This window comes from Lucilia sericata, unplaced genomic scaffold, assembly GCF_015586225.1.
Source record: "Lucilia sericata isolate MDLA Ls3-8-SP2 unplaced genomic scaffold, ASM1558622v1 Contig000332F_arrow, whole genome shotgun sequence".
NCBI lineage: Eukaryota > Metazoa > Arthropoda > Insecta > Diptera > Calliphoridae > Lucilia > Lucilia sericata.
In genome coordinates, this window is record NW_023994353.1 from 301,621 (window position 1) to 323,162 (window position 21,542).

At 31.5% G+C, this 21,542-nt stretch overlaps 1 protein-coding gene across 1 annotated transcript in view; it reads left to right on the forward strand.

Moving 5' to 3' along the window:
* The first annotated feature begins 27 nt into the window (after positions 1 to 27).
* Positions 28 to 21,542, forward strand: part of LOC119603734 (probable cation-transporting ATPase 13A3) — a 44,034-nt gene continuing 22,519 nt past the window's right edge. The window contains 1 exon segment of the mRNA XM_037955892.1: positions 28 to 861. Within this exon segment, the coding sequence (XP_037811820.1) occupies positions 219 to 861 (643 nt within the window). The 5' untranslated portion in view covers positions 28 to 218.

The window sequence follows — 21,542 nt, forward strand, 5'->3', positions numbered from 1 at the left end:
AAAAAACGTTATATATTAAAAAAAAACATTAAAAAAACTTAATTAAAACAAAAACAAGAAAAAAAAAACTTTTATATTACAAAATCATTACAAAAGTTAAATTAAATAACAAAATCCAAAAGAAACCCATAAAAAAACTACCAAATTTTTTCTTGAGATTATCTTAGTGAAAAACGCACAAGAAATATAAAAAAAAAAAACAAAAAATAAAATTCAAAATGCAAAAATATACCCCTCTTAAAGAAGGTGTCACTGAACCCTTGACACCCCTAGACCCACCCGTATCAACTACTATAACAAATGGTTATTTAACGGATAATACTTTAGACTCCGACATGGATACAACAGATAAAGCCTCAGCAATAGCTGCTACAACAGCTGCTGCCAAACATTATACTAATAAAACTAATATGGCCAAATTGCAGTGGTGGAATGCACCCACTACACGTATCACCTTAGATAAAACAACAGCATCTTTCAATCCCGAAGAAAATGAGGCTCTTAATCAGGCACCAACTCAGGAAGTTAGAGAAGATTATAGCGATAATGTTTTCTCTACAAATGTGTTACCAAATAATCAATTACATGATGATCTTTACAATGCTAATCAGCAGCAGCAACAACACAATCATCATCATCATCATCACCACAATCACAATGCGCATCATCATCATCATAGTGTTAGTGAGGGTGGTAATTCACCATTGTCGAAAAGTGCTAGCAGTTCACAACATAAACTGCATCATTTGGCCGCAACTAGTAATGATCGTATATCATCGAATAAGTTACCATTAACCAATCAATTCAGCATTGAAGAAGATCATGATCTAACTAAACAGGACTCTCAATTATTATTAAATGGTAAGTTAATTTATTATTACTTATTTATGAAAAAGATTTAACAATCATTAATTAACTTTCATGTGATTGATCGTTGGGTTAGTTAAGAAAGGTTTATGCACCCTAAGGTTCAACACCACTTTTATTGTCCATTGTAAATCCCTTCGATAACAAGATAGATCTGAAAGATCTGAAACTTCACTGTTGCCTCTAAAAGAAATAACGACTAATTCTCCAGATAAATCCTAATAATTCTCCAGATAAACCCTAATAAAATGCATGGATTACATCCATTTATGTTACACAATTCTTCATGAAATCTACTTCCTTTCTCCCCGAGACCCTGTACACTAGGTCAATAGCTTACAAATTATGTATTCTTAATCGTCTCTAGCTTCTCCATATCTTCACTGCAGAAATCCGGTTTAGTCATGTCCCAGTTGCTATTAATGAACCTAACAGAACAATACCCAGCTAAATATCCTATCAGAGTCCTTAGACTACCCCTATCCAACACAAAATGTACTCTGTTAACTACTCCGTAACTTATCATCCTTTAATAGTTACAAATGGGTCTGTCACTTCAATTTAGGTCAAGGTTCAAAATTTGTTAGTTCGTAAGCTACCTCATTACCTTGTACATTACAGTACCAGACCCAACACAGCATTATTGTAAACAGTCTCAAGATATCAATATCAAAGAGCATGACATACAAATGCTCTAAGTGCAGCATGATTATCGACATAAATTGTAACTGCAGACCCCAAAAATGTATGCTCACGTATCAGTTTTTTCGCATTCCACATCGCTAGAATCGCTATGCTTGGAAGACACTGCATTTGTTATGGAATCTGAAAGATCTTTTTATATACATGTAAGCAATGTAGACACCGGCACCTGTGTCAGTGTCCATCTCAAACCTCTCAAACCATTCTTCCCTATTCGGAAGCTCTATAGAAATTTGAAATGATCTGAAAGACTTTTGGCAATGTTATCCTGATTTTCGTGTGAAGGTTTTACCAATGTAGACTCCAAGAGCCTATGTTGGTTGGTTCCTGGCATGCTACACTCCCTACATAAAGTTCTAAAGGCATCAATAGAGGAAGATATTCAAAGCATTATTTGCTGAACTTCTTACGACGCCTCACAGTGGTATAGGAAAAAAAAGAGGGAAATAATTCGGTAACTTCTAAACGGTTAATCCGATTTTAATGAAATTTGGTATGCACAAAGAGGAGGTGTTGTCGAGTTTAGGTTTTGAATTTGGACCTTATAGGCCAACCAGGGGCCCGGCGGGGGTCCTCAAATTAGGACACCTCGGCTATGTTAAATTTTTAAAACGATCCTATTTCTTCATTTGAGTTCCGATTTAAAAAAAATTTCGTATATAGAATCTCCTCATCGAGCACTATAAAAACCAGGGGCCCGGCGGGGGGTCCTCAAATTAGGACACCTCGGCTATGTTAAATTTTTAAAACGATCCTATTTCTTCATTTGAGTTCCGATTTAAAAAAAATTTCGTATTTAGAATCTCCTCATCGAGCACTATAAAAAATGTCGTAGCAGTAAATTATCTCTTATAGTTTAGGAGATATTCGCATTTGAAAATTAAAATTTTAAAATTTTTACCGTCCTTACTTTAGTTTTTTTGATAATAGCGGGTCCCTAATAGAGACTTCATGTCGGTACAATCAAGGCTTACAACTTCCTAAGCAAATAGTGCCTGATGTACAGAGGTGTTGATGTGGTTTAAAATGATTTTTCATCTTCCTCATCATGACAACTTCGTCAGAAGTTTTTATGGTATACTTGGATTCTATAATGAATACCAAACTTGCAATAAGACTGTTCTCCATTCAATTTTGGCCAAAGCTTCGTGGTTATAGTAAAAGATAGTTAGTTCATTACTCCTTCTTGTTTGAAATAGCGAAAAAGGTTCTTTTAGCAGAAATGACTAATATCCTCTTCTTATTTTTTTCATTATGCGGCAATCCAAGTCTTCTAACATTGATATCGAACTTAATGTATTCTGTAATGTTAGCAATTATACTGCTTAATTGAGATCCAGTTAATTTCAGACGATATGTGGTTCGTTATCCATCCATTTTGGTCATAGCTTCTTATAGTTTTGGCCGCTGTCAGTTCATTAGCAATACATTATCTATAATTAGACTATGGTCTCCATAACCAAAATATAACTGTTTAAGAATGTCCGGCATTTCTGGATCAATCTTGATGTGGTGTATACATCTGCCAGCGATTTGATATTCTGTGATATTATAGCCAGTTTACCGCTATTCTTATAGCCGATATTTCAGTTGAATAAGTACTACAATCATCGCGAATTCCGAACTTTATATTGGTCCAAAATTCAGGGATTATAATGCCCTGTAATCGATCTCCTCCTTTTTGAGCCATTTGCATACATAAAAAGGCTATGTAGAGAGGGGCTTCCTTTCAATCTCATACTTTAAGTAATAACTCGAATAGAGCGATCGCAAAGAAAGATCTATATAAATCGAGATAATTAATTATCGACACCAAAAGCAGTTAGTTTTGCCACACCCTATCAAACGTCTGGTAAATATCCAGAGCTTCTACTTTACTTATGCCAAAATGGTTAATAAAACGGTACCATTTTTCAGAAATTAAGACTAATAGGTTTCCGTAAAACGGCCGCAACGAAGCCATACTAGCGGACGTTAAGTGAATTTTGGGACTCCAAATACTTAAGATGTAAGTTTACTATACTTTTCATAACTGTGGAAAGTGAAAAGCAAATTGCTATTGTGCGATAGTTGTTAGTGTTGCTACAGTTGGCCGGTACGATATGAAACCCAGTTACAAAATACGAATCTGCCTTCAGAATTTCTCCATCAGATCTTGGATTCGAAATATCGTGTCTTGAATTTTGATAAAACACCATTTTTGAAGTTTTTGAGATTTAATGACAGCGCCAAGGTGTAAGCCATCTGGAAGTCCATTCTGCCAGCCTTAAAATAAATGCGTAACATCTGTCATAACTTCTTCCTTCTTCGAGGAATCTTCAACTTTAAAAAAAGTATTACTTTGCTTTTTTTTCAAATATTGTCGGTCTGTGTTATCTAATGGACAAGCTAGCGTCGGCGCATCAAAGGTTCCCTAAAGCGTTTAAATATCAAGAAATCGGAAGAGAGATACTTGCGAACAATTAAGCTTTGTTAAGTCCAACTGCACTTCTGGATAAACCTAGACTTTCGTATGTTTCTAATCGACAATGCTATAATGGACATAATGTTAAAATATGTCCATCAAAATAAGTGAACACAACAACTGGGAATTAAGTCCCCATTTAATCCCCCTAACGAAACCCTAATTACAAAACAATATTTACACGTGATTTGCATATCGTCACTCTTTATACATAACTCTTTGAAATCGTATAGAAAAATTACAATTATTACATTTATTTCACAATTACATGTCTCGTCTATTAACAAATGTTTTATGTTCGATTTTTTATTTCATGGTAAAATCAATTAATGTTAATATCGTATCTAAACGACAAATAGCATTAGGTATAGTTCAATAACTTCAATGATTTTGATTTATTTGAACAGTGTACTCGGCATTACGTGCGAACAGCAACATATGTGATTTTTATTAATTAAAATAAATCTTTAAGTAATTAATGGTGTTACTTTTTTCTAACTAAAGGTGTTTGTGAATAATACACAAAGTAAAACTTTTCATCAGACTTTTTGAAAAACTCCAATACAAATTTTTTAAAAAGATAATTATGTGAAATAATGTTTAAAGCGAAGTGATTAACAAAATAACCTCCAATTGTAATACTTACAAATTAATATTTCTTAATTTTTAATATACAAATTGATTAGTGTAAAAATTGTGTTTAATATAAATTACAATAACAATTTCATTTGTAATAAAAATTATAAAAAAACTTAATTTCAGCATTTCAACTGAAAGTTTGTTCATATTTATAATACAATGGACTTCATTCATATTGACCACTTTAAATCAGATTAAAACGTTAATATTTAAATATCAATATAATTTCTAAATTGATATAAACATTTATGGGCTGTTGACACGCCTCCTATAATGCTAGTGTGCACATTTTCACTGCTTTACATGAGTACATGGTGAACTAGAGACGAATCACCACCGAGAGACTTGCGAAAAGAACAACTTTTATACATGGCTCTTACCGGTCCATGTATAAGCACTTTGCTCAAGAACTTGAGCTATCTAATCTCTGACCATCGCTGTCCCATTGCTTCTTGTCTAGCAATATTCATATCATATCTGAAGCATTCTTTGACAACAGTTTCACAATCACACTGATGGAATGGTATCTGTTGACTCGTCAAAAGCACCTAGAGAAGGATTTGGTAGACCGAAGACTTTGTTTTTACTTACTGCTGACACATTGTGGCTCTAACTGAGAGTAACTAAGATGTGATATTATACAATCCGATTAGTAATCTGATTGCTTTGGCATTAAGCTTTGGTAAAATGTACTTCGAAAGATTGCAATCGGAATTACTTCTTCTGGATTGGTTGGTGCTGTCATAGTTAAAGCTCAAATGTAGCCTTAAATACCGATATATCGTTCTAGAATGTGTTGGCATTGTCATGCACGAAAGTTCCAAACTGCAGGAAACACTATTTTGGTCAAGGACGAACGCTACAAAGTCCTGATTACGCACATTTTATGGACTGAAATAGGAGATATAACCGACAAATTTTTAACCTAGATACCAAAGTATATTTTTCTAAAGGATTGAGCTGAATTTGAAACTGGTCTTAGAATTTCTTCATCACATTTGGGATTCAAGATATCGTGTCCTGATATTTAATAGCTCTTTTTCGAGATATCAGCAAACATCTCTTTAAACGTTTGATCTTTTGAGCATTTTTCATGAAGTCAATTGGTCACATCAGAGTTGTTCTTGTGGATTGCTGTTGAATATCGATAGTTTGTGAATAACAGTAAAACGATCTACACTAATGTGGGAAGAACGTTCTTAAAGAGCAGTACCCACTCTTATTGTCCTTACCCTGTAATGTCTAAACCAATTAGTAATGTGATTGCTTTGGCATCAAGCTCTTGATAAATTGCAATCCGAACTTCTTCTTCCGTCACATTTAAATCTCTAATGTACACATTAAGAACTTGTAATCCGATCTAATGATCCAATATTAGTTGCTCAACAGTTAATTGAGCGGTGGGTCAAGTTCCGATACAAGTTCCAAGCCAATTGCTTCAAACTTTGGCCATATGAACTTGAATAAAAGAAAACCTGGTCTATATATCCAGTATTGGTTGGTTATGTCACGTTTAAAGCACTAATGTAATCTTGGATACCTTGCCATCCGATCTAATGTTCCAGAATTGGTTGGTGTTGTCAACTGCCCTAGAAATCTTTTACTGTCTTATACTATATTGCAACCCTGCCTCTACATTATCTATTGACCTTTTTGGGATGTTATGTCTGGAGCTTTCTAAACATTACAAACTCTGCATGCATCTGGACATCTGAAGAACTTTTACTAAAGCGCATCCATTAAAGAAACATTGGTTCAGTGTAAAATTTCATCTTTGGTAGTTAGTTTCTTTTATATTAAAGTCATTCATCCCGATTCGCCAAATCTATTGAGAGTGTAGCACCAGTAGATATACTAGACCTACTTCATATACGATTTTTGTATGAAGTTCCATTCATTGTTGTTGTTGTAACAGTTCGACTGTTCTTTTCTGTCCAGGGGAAAAAACATTCGGTTGATACAGTTGTTGCTGGGTTGACAATCTTTAGTCGATTAAAACCCAAGAGCAGAGATTCAAATGTCGTAGGAAATAGAAATATAACCATTTTCGCTTCTGATGTATTTCTAATGGCGTGAGTGAGTTTCGTTGGGTATCTTGAACATAAAGCTATAATGTTCTCACGACTTCCCACAAGAAAGTGTAACCATAAGTTAAGGTTGGCCTTTCAATTAATGGGTAAAAACTGAATGTAGATTACCATCAATGAAATGTACTGAAGCACTTAGCATTCTTAGCTAATTTTAGTTCCCAACCGTCAATTCTCGGCAAATTTTAACTCTCTATTTGAAGGGTCTATTAGACAAACTTGACAAACTTAGGCAAGCTTGCTCATCAAATAGTGCTAACAAGCACTTTCAGCAAGCGTGGCTCACAAACTGCACCAAAATTTGATCTTTGCTCCGGAACGACCCGAGTCATACTCGGCCAAAAATTGTCAACCCTGAATCAACCGAAAGGAAAGAACTATCGGCCACAGTCGAAATGTTACAACAACAACTTCACCACTATTGGCCATTTACATCTATTTCCACGCCCATTATCTTTAGTCCGAAACAAGATATCGCCTAAATAACAACATTTCTAACATTATCTCACACAATTCTTTTCTAAATCTTGTTGCATTGTGTAATCAAATATATTAAAACTATCAATGTCATTGATTTTTTTATGGAATTATATTTCATGTACAGAAAACCTTCATATTGACCATAATGCTTATGATGCGTATCAATAGAATTTCCTATTGGGTATATATCACCACTCACTTATCAATTTCAAAATAAAATAAAAAATAACGAGAGTTAACAACTGAAATTACCACCATTAACCATTAATGAAGATTGTATCATTTTCGCTCTTTTATTGTATTTGTATTTTTTGTTTTGTTTTTGTATTGTACACGTTTTCTGTATTTGGTTTCCAAACGAGTCAATCAGCCAGGCAATCGGTTGAATTTTTTTTCTTCTTTACAAACAATTCATATAGTACTGTTACGATCACTCTCATGTACTCTCTACACATTTTATTCAAGAAAAGTCAAATGAAACGATAAGACTCATACAAAACCTTAATCGTTTTGTGCTATTTATTTTAATCAAAAAAATTATATGTTATTGTTGTAGTAATTTATTACTTTATATATTTCTTAACTTGTATGTCTGATGGTGGTATTATTATTAATTGAAATGTCTCTCTAATAATAATTAAAAGAAGTATAAACACAGCATACGGGTTAAGAAAGAGAAAAAGAAAAAAATGATCAATAATTAATAATAACACTGTGTAACAACTGTCGCAAGAGCAAAAAAGTCGGGAAAATGTATAAAAGTTCTTAAAAAGAAAACATTCTCGCTTGTTATTAAGTGAGAGCAAAAGGGCGCCATTCATTATGAACTTCTTAAATCGCGTCAGTAACAAGGGACCTGTACCGATCATAATTGATTCGTTTGTAGCGAGCTCTGACTGAAAGACGTTCAGAATATGATGATAACGCTCGGCCATATAATGCAAGATTTTTTTTTTAAATAGATGGTTGGGAACTTTTGTTTCTGCTTCCTTAGAGTCCAAATATTGGCTTGATTCTTTCTTCACTTTAAAATGTAATCAGTTCTTTTTTAACGTTTCTATATGTTGGAAAAAGGTTATTGGTAATGATCGGCAATATTTTGATCCTCTTTTCGTAGGAATTTAATTTCGGAATTCAATACGTTGATTTGCGATAGATCATGCGGGAAGTTTTTCACTTAAACAATCGGAACAACAAATCTAATGGAGGACCTGAAACAGATTCAGAAATCAAAAGCATATTTCTCTTTCTCTTTCTCCTTTTGCTTCCCTCCAAGAGAAATCTTCTCTGTAGATGACATAGACTTCTTCAAAAAAACTCTCCGTGACGATCTCTCTTGATACCGGTTTTTTATTACGAGCGCTATATTTTGACATTTCACGTGTAGAAGTTGACATATCAATTCTTTTACAGTTTGAAACGTCAGTCTATGCTTTTCTATCTGGAAAGATAATTGCTTCCAACTTTCGGTAGACGAAACCGCCCAACAAGTCGGACTACCGAAAGAGCGACTTAAACTCTGAAAATTTTGCCAACTTTTAATTCGAGATTCCTGAGATTTTGTCCGATTTCCCTGCTCGAGTCATGGAAAATTGGTTCCTTTACTAAGCTTGCTCATCATAATATTTTCATAACTAAATTAATACTCGTAACCACTCCATTAGTTTGCACAGTTGAACTCTGATTCACGAATATTAAGAATTTTGAACTTCATATCTTTACTAGTAGTAGAGTCTAATTGGCTTTTTGGAATACCGCTTTCTGAGGATAAATAGTCGATTCAGTAGTGTCTTAAGTTTTATGGTGCCTAAACTTGATAAAAGTTACAACTCTAGGCCGATCATAGTTTCTATTTGATTGGTTATCGTAGTAGTTCACTACGAGCAAACAGTTAAGTAGAGTCAGAGGAAATCCGTCTGATAAGACCAAACCTCCAGTCAGATGCGTATTATTAGATTTAACATATAGATATCTCAGTAGGTCATTATGTCTAGACTCTGATAAGTCATCAAAGTTGAAAGTGCATAAATTGGAAGAGCCTCTCTTCCTTTTTCCAGTCATTGCAAATGCAACAGTATTCATCCAACTGCACCCAATGTACTCAGCTATTATGGGTTGTTGCATAATGCGTTTTTCATCAAAAGTTGGACACATTATGTTGGCAATCCTACTCCACCTATTTTCAGATACTGCATTCAGTCGCGCTACAGATATTTAAAGCCACGGGAAACATTTATACGCACTTATCCGGTATTTTAAAAGTAAATCACTGGAAGAGAATATTATTTGATAGGCCAATTATTTTGCGGTAATGTATTATTGTACAATTAACGAATGAATTTGCAGAGACTGGACTCGGTAATTAAGGTTTTTACTGTGGTTACTTGATCTACTGAAGTCCCTTGTTTAATGTCAAAGATCATTTGGTGGAAATATTCCCCACTTAGTTGTTATGTCTTCTTTTATATTCTGGGATCTCAGCTTTTTAGTTTAATACTTCTAACTGGTACCATGGAAACAAGTCTCATGCACTTTTATGTTACGAAAGCTCAGTCTGTTGCAAAATCACTTTCATTGGGGAAATATTCGATTTAGCAATACGATCCTAAAACTGGCAGAGTTATGTAAATCATGATTGACGACAGTTTCTAATTGGTGGAAACAAGTTTCATGCACTTTTAGATTTCGGAATATCAGTCTGTTGCAATAACGCTTTCATTACGAAAACGATCGATTTAGCTATCAAAGCCTAAAACTGGCAGAGTTTTGTAACTCATAACAGTTTTTTGCTAGAAATGAGTTTCAATCACTTTTATATTCCGGAATCTTAGTCTGTTGCAAAACCATTTTCATTAGGAAAATGTTCGATTTTAGCTATCAGAGTCTAAAACTGGCAAAGTTTTATAATTCACAATTGGTTTTAGTTGGTACCATTGAAAAAATTTTCACGTAGTCGTGGGGTTCCCTTCAGGTCTCTGTATGAGTTGTTACTGAAGTGATAATATGCGACTTCGGTTGGAAAATTTATCGGAGTTTGCACTATCGTTATAGTCTCTATATAGTCAATCTTTAATTGATCAACTGAGACCGCTTGTATAATGTGAAATAACATGTGATCAGAATATTAGGAATCAGATAGTCTTCCCTCCTTTATGTTTCGGGATATCATCCTAGCAACGTAATAGCAGTGGTTACTGGCCATTGTGTCCCTATATTGTCGATACAGCGAGGCTAATATGTTTAATTAATCAATTGAGACCATTTGTATAATGTGAAAGAACATGTGATCGGAATATTAAGGAATCAGATAGTCTTCTCTCCTTTATGTTTCGGGATATCAGCCTAACAACGTAATAGCAGTGGATACTGACCATTGTGTCCCTATATTGTCGATACAGCGAGACTAATATGTTTAATTAATCAACTGAGACCATTTGTATAATGTGAAAGAACATGTGATCGGAATATTAAGGATCAGATAGTCTTCTCTACTTTATGTTTCGGGATATCAGCCTAGCAACGTAATAGCAGTGGTAACTGGCGTCTCTATATATGCTTAATTGATCAACTGAGATCATTTGTATAATGTGAAAGATCATGTGTTGGGAATATTAAGGAATCAGAAATTTTGCTCTCCTTTATGTTTCGGGATATCATCCTAGCAATGTAATAGCAGTGATTACTTGTCATTGCGTCAGTTTCGACATTGATCAGTCCCGGTAAAATATAGATCCAACATCCTTTGCTATCTTCTGCTATACTAGTCCTATTTATTTATGTCAACTAGTTTCTTATTAACTTATAGTGTTCTTTATAACTAGGTTTAACTGTATTTAACTGCTAATATTCTAAAATAAGCCTAAAAATATGTGTTAAAAATATTTGATTAATAGGAGAGAGATATTTGAAAATTTGCAACCATATCACGTCGTCATAGTGCAATCGTTCTATGTTTTTTTTTTTGTTGAATACTAAGCTTATCGACAATTGTTTATAATCTAAAAAGCAAAATTATTCTAATGCATAATAATAATCTTATCTCAAGGTTTAAATGAACTGAAAAATTGAGTTAGTATTCTCTCGAAAAATATATATAGAACGATATAATGTAATTCTAAGGAACGATCGTTATTGTTTCTTAATATTTTTTACTCTCCTTAAATTAAAGGAGAGTTTTTCTTTTATAAATATGAACATTAAATTGGCAACACTGTTTACAATATTTTCTTTATGATTTTATTGTTTTTTATTTGTTATTTTTGTACTCCTTTCTTTAATAATTATTATTGTCTCTTATAAAATATTAAATATAAGAAAGAGCAATGGAAATTTGCTTAAAAGAGTTTATTATTTTATTTTTATGCTATTATGTATAATTAAATTTTATTAAAGCAATAACAACAATTTAAATAACTAACTAATTTAATATATATTTTTTTATATTTGTCTTTTGTTTTTTTATTTTTTTTTATTTTCTCATTTATATTTTATAATTGTTTTTGTGGTGTGAGTGTATGTTTTATATTTTTTTACTTTATACTTGTTGCGAACGTCGATCAGTTAAAGTCGTGATCTGATCGTTTGCTGTTGTCGCCGTTTGTCGTTTTTTTATTCTTAAATATTCTTGTAGTTATTTCTTAAATTTTTGGGTTATTGATCGATCGATCGATCGTTAATTTTTGCCAGCAGCGCAGCGCGTTTAATAAAAACACTTAATATTAATAAAAAAAACGAAAAAGAAACAACAAAGTGATCAAAACAAATTAAATGTAAATTAAAAGTAATAAATGAGAGATCAATAAATGAAAGATCAATAAATGAAAGATCATTAAATAAAACAAAAAGAGAAATTCTTAAGAAAATTCAATCAACGTGTAGTTTGTTGTGAGCAAAAACAAAAAAGAAAAGAAAAGAAAAATTCCATGTTCATTTGTAGTGCAAAGAAAATAAAGAGAGAGAGCAAGATCATTTAAAAATCATACCACGAGTTTTTCCTTTTTTTGTGCCTCTCCTATACAAGATTATTATGAAATATCTTGCAGAAAACAAGTGTAAATAATTGTATTTGTTTAAAAATATTGAAAAAAATATGTCAAATAGTTATTTGTTGTTTTAACTGGTATTTTTACAATTCTTTAATTTATCTGTTCATTAAAAAAAAATATTCAAATTACTTTTCAAAACTACTATTTCAAAATTGTGTTTTTTTTTTGGTTTTTCTTTCATTTAACCACAATTTATCAGAAAATTGTTTAGCAATTGACCGGTTTTTCTTGTGTCTTTGTTTATAGTTTTTTTATGAAAGGCATAAAACCCGTTAGAATTTGTATTGTAACGGTAGCTGTCCACTGGTTCGTTAAGAGTATTTAAACAGCTGATGAAAATTGGTAAAATTATTTACAATTTAAAATTCATAAAGACTTGAAAGCCTGTTACATACCTATTTGTAATTTGTATTTTACTAATTAAGCCGTTATTTCAAAATTGTATCCAAAAAAGCTATAATTTTATACCTTTCGCCTTTTTGAAGACCTTAGATAACTCCATGGTCCAATTCTTAATCAATTCTATCAAACATGCATTCGAGAAGTTTCTCATTTACAATCAGCAAAATCGACCCATTAATAACAAGGATATGAATAAAATTTCGAAAGAACCCATTCGAAAGATCGAACTACTGCTGTTCAGCCAATTACACTGCTAGAAACACGACCTACACATGAACATTCCGTAGCGAAACAGGCAAAGTTTGTTGTAACTATTATACAAATCTATTCTGACCTTTACCGAAGTCGAACTTCCAGACGTTGTTCAAATAGGCAGCGACAGTTCTTTCTTGGCTTTTAATGAAGTCCAATTTCCAGATGTTGTTCAAAAAGGTTCATTCCTGGGGCAAAAACTTTCGAAGTTTCTATTATGTTAAACTTGGTACAAGTAGGAACCACAACTTTGCAAGCACGTTCTTCTACCGAAGCCTAAGTTATCAGTTCCACAGCGATACTGCTGTTCAGAGTTTGATATAGTTGTTTTCTGGCCTTTATCGAAGTCGAACTTCCAGATATTGTTCAAAAAGGCAGCGACAGTTCTTTCCTGGTCTTTACTGAAATCCAACTACTAAATGTTGCTCCGAGTTTGTTGTAACTGTTACACTGTTGTAAAAAGTTCTTTTCGGGTCTTTCAGAGCGAATATCCAACCGAAGTCGAACTTCCAGATGTTGTTCAAAAAGGTTGCCGAAAGTTCTTTCCTAGGGAAAGAAAACTTTCGATTGATACAGTTGTCGCTAGGTTGACAATCTTACGCCGTGAATGACTGAAATCGTTTTGGAGTCTTAGTTAGCAACAGCTTCTAGTTTCTAGTATGTTTAAAATTGGTTGCTAGTAGGAACACGTTCCTTTGCAAGCACGTTCTTTTATCGAAGCCGAACAGCCAGAGATCGCAGTAACTGCTGCTGAGATTTCTTTCATGGGAAAACCTTTCGGTTGATACAACTGTCGCTAGGTTGACAAGTGTCGTAGAACAACCAAAGGTAAGATCTGTTGTTTAGCAACTGCAAGATCCTCCCTTTACCGAAGTCGATCTTTCAGATGTTGTTCAAAAAGTTTACCGATAGTTCTTTCCTGGAAGAAAACTTTCGGTTGATACTGCTGTTGCTATGTTGGGTCGAGTATGATTGGGGTTGTTGCAGAGAAGAACACTCAAAGGTGGGACCTGTACGTTTTGGAACCAAGATGCTATTATATTCCTTCAGCAGCCAGAGATGACATCTGCTGTAAAGCAACAACACATATAGCCCGAAGTATAAAAATAGCCCATGCATCTGGCTTTTAACTAAAATTTTTCCACGGTGATTTATTTTTCAACCAAATCCAACAACAAATCCGAAGGCTCCCCACCAATAATCAGAAAAGATCAATTCATATGGGCAGCTGGATCACACAGTGGTACCTCTGGTATGAACGCATTAAACACTGAACATATGTATCCTGACACATATCTCATTCGATTGACGGTCACTTCTCTGAGTTGTCTCTGTTGTCCTTATGGCAACAGGTACCGAACTTATACCGAAAGATTGATTTCACTTGCATCAGACTTTAATCCAACATTCTCTTTCCGACTCCGAAACTCTGACTTGCGGTTTTCCGATTTATGTGATACCAAATATGTTAGGTACTCAGACCGAAGACTAGACTACACATCTTTACCCCAGGATTGTAGTAACATCAAGGTAAGGGCGCTTCCCCAAGATTACATGGTCCGAAGAGTATGGAACACGATTTCATGCGTGTGACCTCTCGCAATTGCTTACCTTGTGAGTCTAATCTAAGACTTTATTGATTGATTTCACGAATGGCTCGGTCTGTAGATTATGAATAATTTCTGGATTATATACAAAACATCAATCTTCAAAAAAAAGTTTTCGACAAGAAAACTTCGTCTAATCGCTACTACGGTCAATATAGCTGATAACACGATTGTCGAACTTAAAGCGCTAAAGATCGATGGATCGAGAGATTATCCAAATTTATATCTTCAATTTCAGCTATTAATAAGTACGCAATCACGGCTATTTCACGGTCGTCGTTGTCCGAAATTGCATTCTTACAAAATTTGTTTGCTGGGATATTGAAAGTATATGAAAAAATTCTATACAATAATTTCCTCATACTTATATATTAAGTAATACCAGTTTTTTACTCTGAAGCGGTCCAGGAAAACAATATTCATACGAAACACTTTCACTCAAAACAAACTAGAAAAGAAAATTACAACAAAAACTAAAGATCTCTTAATGATCTTACAACTAAGATTTTATTCATAAATCATAAAGTTATATTAAAGATTGAAATTTTAAATTAACGGACAAATTTATTACCGCCGTTAAAGCTATAAATAAATTTTAAAATTTATAAAAAATTTCATTATTTATTTGCTGTTTCCCAATTTTAAGGTATAATCTATAAATTTTGGCTGGTCAAGGTTTCATTGAAACGTCACACAGTGGTATAGGAAAAAAAAAAGAGGGAAATAATTCGGTAACTTCTAAACGGTTAATCCGATTTTAATGAAATTTGGTGTGCACAAAGAGGAGGTGTTGTCGAGTTTAGGTTTTGAATTTGGACCTTATAGGCCAACCAGGGGCCCGGCGGGGGGTCCTCAAATTAGGACACCTCGGCTATGTTAAATTTTTAAAACGATCCTATTTCTTCATTTGAGTTCCGATTTAAAAAAAATTTCGTATATAGAATCTCCTCATCGAGCACTATAAAAAATGTCGTCGTAGCAGTAAATTATCTCTTATAGTTTAGGAGATATTCGCATTTGAATATTAAAATTTTAAAATTTTTACCGTCCTTACTTTAGTTTTTTTGATAATAGCAGGTCCAAATATTTCCGATTTTCGCCATTTTTTTTTATTTGCTTAACAACAAGTTTATATACCAAGCAGTGAAAGAATTATGTAAAAATCATGACTGAGTCCAAAGTTATAGGCATTTAAATTTAAAAAATTAAAAAAAGGCGATTTTTTGACATTTTTTTGGGAAAAAAGTATCTTTTTCTTTTTAAGTTATCTAAAAAGTTTCTAAGAAGATGTATATAGAATTTATACTTTTTGGAAAGCTGACTTTACATAAAATACGATAAATGAAACAAAACCTAAAAATTTTTGATACCGAGGGGACCAGGTCCATCCAAAAAAACCCTATTTTTTATGGAAAATTAAATTTTGAGCAAAAATTCTCAAATCGCATAGTCGATATCAAATTATAGTGACCTGTTTTATATGACCCAATAAGTTCTTAATCATTTTGTAACGGGTTTCGATAACCCCGCCCCTGGTATGGATATAATAGGCAAAAAACCAAAAAATCCCATTTTTGGGATTTTTTAAAACTTTTTTGGGAATTCCGGGATTTCTAATAAGAAAATTCGAAATTTTTATTTAATTTTGGATTTTGAGTAAAAAAATCTACCTAACTGTAAAATTTCATCAAAAAATATTCATAAATAAAATTTTTATTGCAATTTGAAAAATTTGTATCTTCGCAAAAACTGAATAAAAAACATTTTTTAATTTTTTTTAAAAAAAGTATTCCGCGAATTTTTTAATTTTCAAAAATTATATACAGTTTTGAAAAATAGACAAAATTATCTTTCCATTGATATATAACATGCCTACCTAATGTTTTTTAAGTGACAAATTAATTAGGGAAAACTCAACATCTTTTAGAAAATTTACCTAGCACTATTATTTTCATCCATATATGTAACAAATTTAAGAGTTAACCTTTTTTTATAGTGCTCGATGAGGAGATTCTATATACGAAATTTTTTTTAAATCGGAACTCAAATGAAGAAATAGGATCGTTTTAAAAATTTAACATAGCCGAGGTGTCCTAATTTGAGGACCCCCCGCCGGGCCCCTGGTTGGCCTATAAGGTCCAAATTCAAAACCTAAACTCGACAACACCTCCTCTTTGTGCACACCAAATTTCATTAAAATCGGATTAACCGTTTAGAAGTTACCGAATTATTTCCCTCTTTTTTTTTTCCTATACCACTGTGCGTCATTAACCTTATACAACAATTAACCCAAAATTAAGTTTTTAAGATTATAACCAAAAAAAAATTCTCTAAATTTCATTTAAGAAATTATATTTTTATTTAATTTTCTCATAAACGATTTAACTAATACTCTGATTTGTATACCCCGCTATTGGGAATAATAGGTTCCCAAAATTATAAAACGAATTGTCATGTTAAATTTGTATTTATTGGTTGTTGACCGACCACTGGTGTTATCATTTTGTTAATTCTTATCAAAATTTTATTTTAATTCATTGCCACTTTTAAAAATACTACTCGCACTCGTATACAAATTCTCTGATATATTAAGCGGCTATAAATTGTACTTCCAGACTTCGGTTATATATTTATATACAAAAAACAAAGCAGTTTTTGTCTCTATTTAGAATACATAAAGTAATCGCTGTGTCAGCAATTGTTTACAAAGCGGCATCAAATATTTTTATTTTCGCTCACACTTTTATAAGTCAGTTCAGCGGTAGACTCGTACCGAATTACGTAAATGTGATACCGCCAAACGTGTAACATATTTGTTAGTGATAGTCATTGTTTTTTATTTATGAGAGACATAGATTTTAGGAATTGAGACAAGGAATTGAAAAACATAATGAATTGAATAAAAAGCTTACAGTGAAGTGCAAAAGAAAGTTATTTAAAAAACTTTACTTCACATAATTTGATCAGATTCTTATCAACATAATAAAAAGTTGCTCAGTTTCCTATCTACATTTTTGCTAAAAAGTGGCTCACATTCAGATCAATATTTTTACATAAAAGTTGCTCAGATTCTTATCCAATCAATATATTTACTTGAAAGTTGCTCAGATTCCTATTCATATTTTTATTTCTAAAAAGTTGCTCAGATTCCGATCAATATTTTTTAATTCTAAAAAGTTGTTTAGATTCCAATGAACTTTTTTATTACTCTTTTTTACAACTCAGTTTTTTATCATCTTTTTGACTAAAATTTGTTTAGTTTTCTATCAACTAGTTTACTGAAAAGTTGTTCAGATTAAGATCAACATTTTTTACTTCAAAGTTGCTCTGATTCATATCAACTTTTTAACTATTATGTTGCTCAGTTACTGATTATTTTTTTTTACTGAAAAGTTGCTCAGATTATGTTCATCCCTTTTATCAAAAAGTTGCTCTGACTTTGACCTACTTTTTTTTTGCTAAAATGTTGCTTTGATGTTCATATTACTTAAAAGTTGCTCATATTCTGATCAACTTTTTTACTTAAAAGTTGCTCATATTCTGATCAACTTTTTTACTTAAAAGTTGCTCATATTCTGATCATCTTTTTTACTTAAAAGTTGCTCATATTCTGATCAACTTTTTTACTTCACTCTGATTCATTTTAACTTTTAAATTAAAATATTGCTAAGTTTCTGATGAATTTTTTAATAAAAATTTGCTCAGATTCCGAAGAATTTTTTACTAAATGTTGCTCCGTTTCGGATCAACCTTTTTGCTAAAAAGTAGCTTAGTTTAATATCATTTTTTTTACTAAAAAAGTTTCTCAGATTTATATCTACATTTTTACTTAAAAGTAGCTCAGACTCTGATCAACTTTTATACTAAAAAGTTGACCATATTCTGATCATCTTTTACAATAAAAAGTTGCTCAGAATCTGATTAACTTTTGTACTTAAATGTTGCTCATAGTCAGATCAACTTTTATACTAAAAAGTTGCTTATAATCTGATCAACTTTTATACTAAAAAGTTGCTCATAGTCAGATCAACTTTTATACTAAAAAGTTGCTCAGAATCTGATGAACTTTTATACTAAAATGTTGCTCATAGTCAGATCAACTTTTATACTGAAAAGTTGCTCAGAATCTGATATAATCAGATCAACTTTTATACTAAAAAGTTGTTCAGAATGACAAGCACTTTTATACTAAAAAGTTGTTCAGAATCTGATCAACATTTATACTAAAAAGTTTCTCAGAATGTGATCAACTTTTATACTAAAAAGTTGCTCATAATGGGATCAACTTTTATACTAAAAAGTTGTTCATAATGAGATCAACTTTTATACTAAAAAGTTGCTCAAAATGAGATCAACTTGTATACTAAAAAGTTGCTCATAATCAGATCAACTATTATACTAAAAAGTTGCTCAGAATCTGATCAACTTTTATACTTAAAAATTCCTCAGAACCTGATTAATTTTTATACTAAAAAGTTGCTCTAAATTTCAACAACTTATATACTAAAAAGTTGCGCAGAATCTGATTAATTTTTATACTAAAAAGTTGTTCCGAATTTCAACAACTTTTATACTAAAAAGTTTCTCAGAATGTGATCAACTTTATACTAAAAAGTTGCTCATAATGGGATCAACTTTTATACTAAAAAGTTGCTCCGAATTTCAACAACTTATATACTAAAAAATTGCTCAGAACCTGATGAACTTTTATGCTAAAAATTTACACATAATCTGATCAACTTCTGTACTAAAAAGTTGATAATTTTTATACCAAAAAGTTCTCAGATTTGCGACTCAAACATTATGTTGTTTAATAGTTAAAGGTGTTATGTTTGTGTTGAAAGCCGATTAACATTCGTTCCTTGTTGCTGAGTTTAGTGCTCATTGATTTAAGCGGAAAAAATTTACGAAGTCAATAAGTCGAAATTCATAAATATAACAGTTTTATAATTTCTGTAAAATAAACTACATTTAACCTAATAATTTGCAATGTTAATTACTTAATCCAGACAACGAATTTACTACTTAAGTAATTTTTAATTAAATTTTTAAAAGCATTTTAGCTAAATAAAACAAGTTTTTTATTGAAAGCAATAAGAATATAATTTTTTAAATTATATATAACAATTGATCTTAGCAATAATTAATGCAAAATTTTTATTTCTCACAAAGTAATTTTTTAGAATGTTTAAAAAGTGTAGTATAATTATAAAAGCATTTATCTATTAAATTGTTTAAAAAAAAATTCAAAATTGTTGTCAAACACTCATGTCATCTCAAGTGTCAAATCGTTTGTTATTCATACGTTCTGCACTTTAAATGTTAAATCAATTATAACGCTTCGAAACTCCAAAGTGTAATCTTTTGATTATTCAGTTAAGGTGTCTGAGGGGGATTTATAAAAACTATAATATTTGTTACAATTCAAGGAACGAATCCCATTTGTAGTGAAGTGTTTATGGTTCAATTGGGTGATAAGATAAGAAATAATTTTCTCAAGTGTCTCTCTTGCATGTTTCTTAGTAATTTTTCTAAATTTTTTACATTCTTAATTTAGAATGTTCTCGCAAAAAAAAAGAAAGATGACGTATTTATCAAATTTCATGGGTTAATAAATTTTTTTTTGTTTAAATTTCAGAGGCAAATTTTGTTAAAATAATTTTGTTGTTAAATTAGTGAACAATTAAGTTTAACAAAAAGCAATAATAACAATGAAAATTAACAAAAATATTTAAACAACTTTTGCTTTTAAAATCGTGCTGCTAAAACTGTTTAATTTATTTAAATGTCTCTCTAGTGTGTTAAATGTGTCTTAAATTACAAAAAAATTATTTCAAATTTTATTTTCAATTCTAAGCTTTATTTTCATAGACAAGCTAAACATTTTACAATTATCAGCATTTTTTTTTGGTCATTGTTTTGATAAAGAATTTTAAACTTTGCTCTAACAGCAGTATATGTTCATCTGATGATTGTTAGTTTCTAATTTATTAATACACTTTTCAAAATTTTTCTATGTAATTTTATATAATTTAATTATTTACTCAAAAGTTGCTCAGTATTGAATCCAAAAGTTGCTTAGATTCAATATTTTCTTTATTTTCATTATTGCTCAGGTTGCGATAAACATTTTTACTAAAAAGTTCCTATTCACTTTTTCGGTTAAAATTTGTTCGGATTCCAATCAACTTTTTTAATACGAAGTTGCTTTAACTTTATCAGTTAAAAGTTGCCCAGATTCCGATACACATTTTTAATAAAAAGTTGCTCAGATTCAGAACAACTTTTTTACATATAAATTGAGCAGATTCTGATCAACTTTTTTTAGTAAAAAGAAGTTGCTGAGCTTCTGATCAATGTTATTAATAAAAAGTTGCTGAGATTCTGATAAACTTTTTTACCTAAAAATTGCTTAGATTCCGATCAACTCTTTTTACAAAAAGTTGCTCAGATTCTGATCAAATGTTTAACTAAAACGTTACACATGTTTCAAGTTAATTTTTTTACTAGAAAGTTGCCTAGATTCTAGCCAACATTTTTCTAAAGAGTTGCTCACTTTCCGATCAACACTTTTAATAAGAAGTTGCAAAGATTCCGATTAACTTTTTCACTTAAAAGTTGGCCAGATTCCGATAATTTTTTTTAATAAATTGTAGCTCAGGTTATGAACAATATTTTTAATATAAAATTGGTCAGTTTCCGAACAACTTATTTATTAAAACGTTGCTCTGATTCTGATTAAAGTTTTTACTAAATCAATCAACTATTTTTGCTAAAAAGTTACTCAGATTTTAGTCAACTTTCTTACTAAGAAGTTGCTCAGATTCCGATTAACTCTTTTTACTTAAAAGTTGCTCAGATACCGATCAACTCTTTTTACTTAAAAGTTGCTTAGAATCACATCAACGTTTTTACAAAATGGTTGCTCAGATTCTAGTCAATTTTTTTACTAAGAATTTGTTCATATTCCGATCAACTTTTTCATTTAAAATTTCCT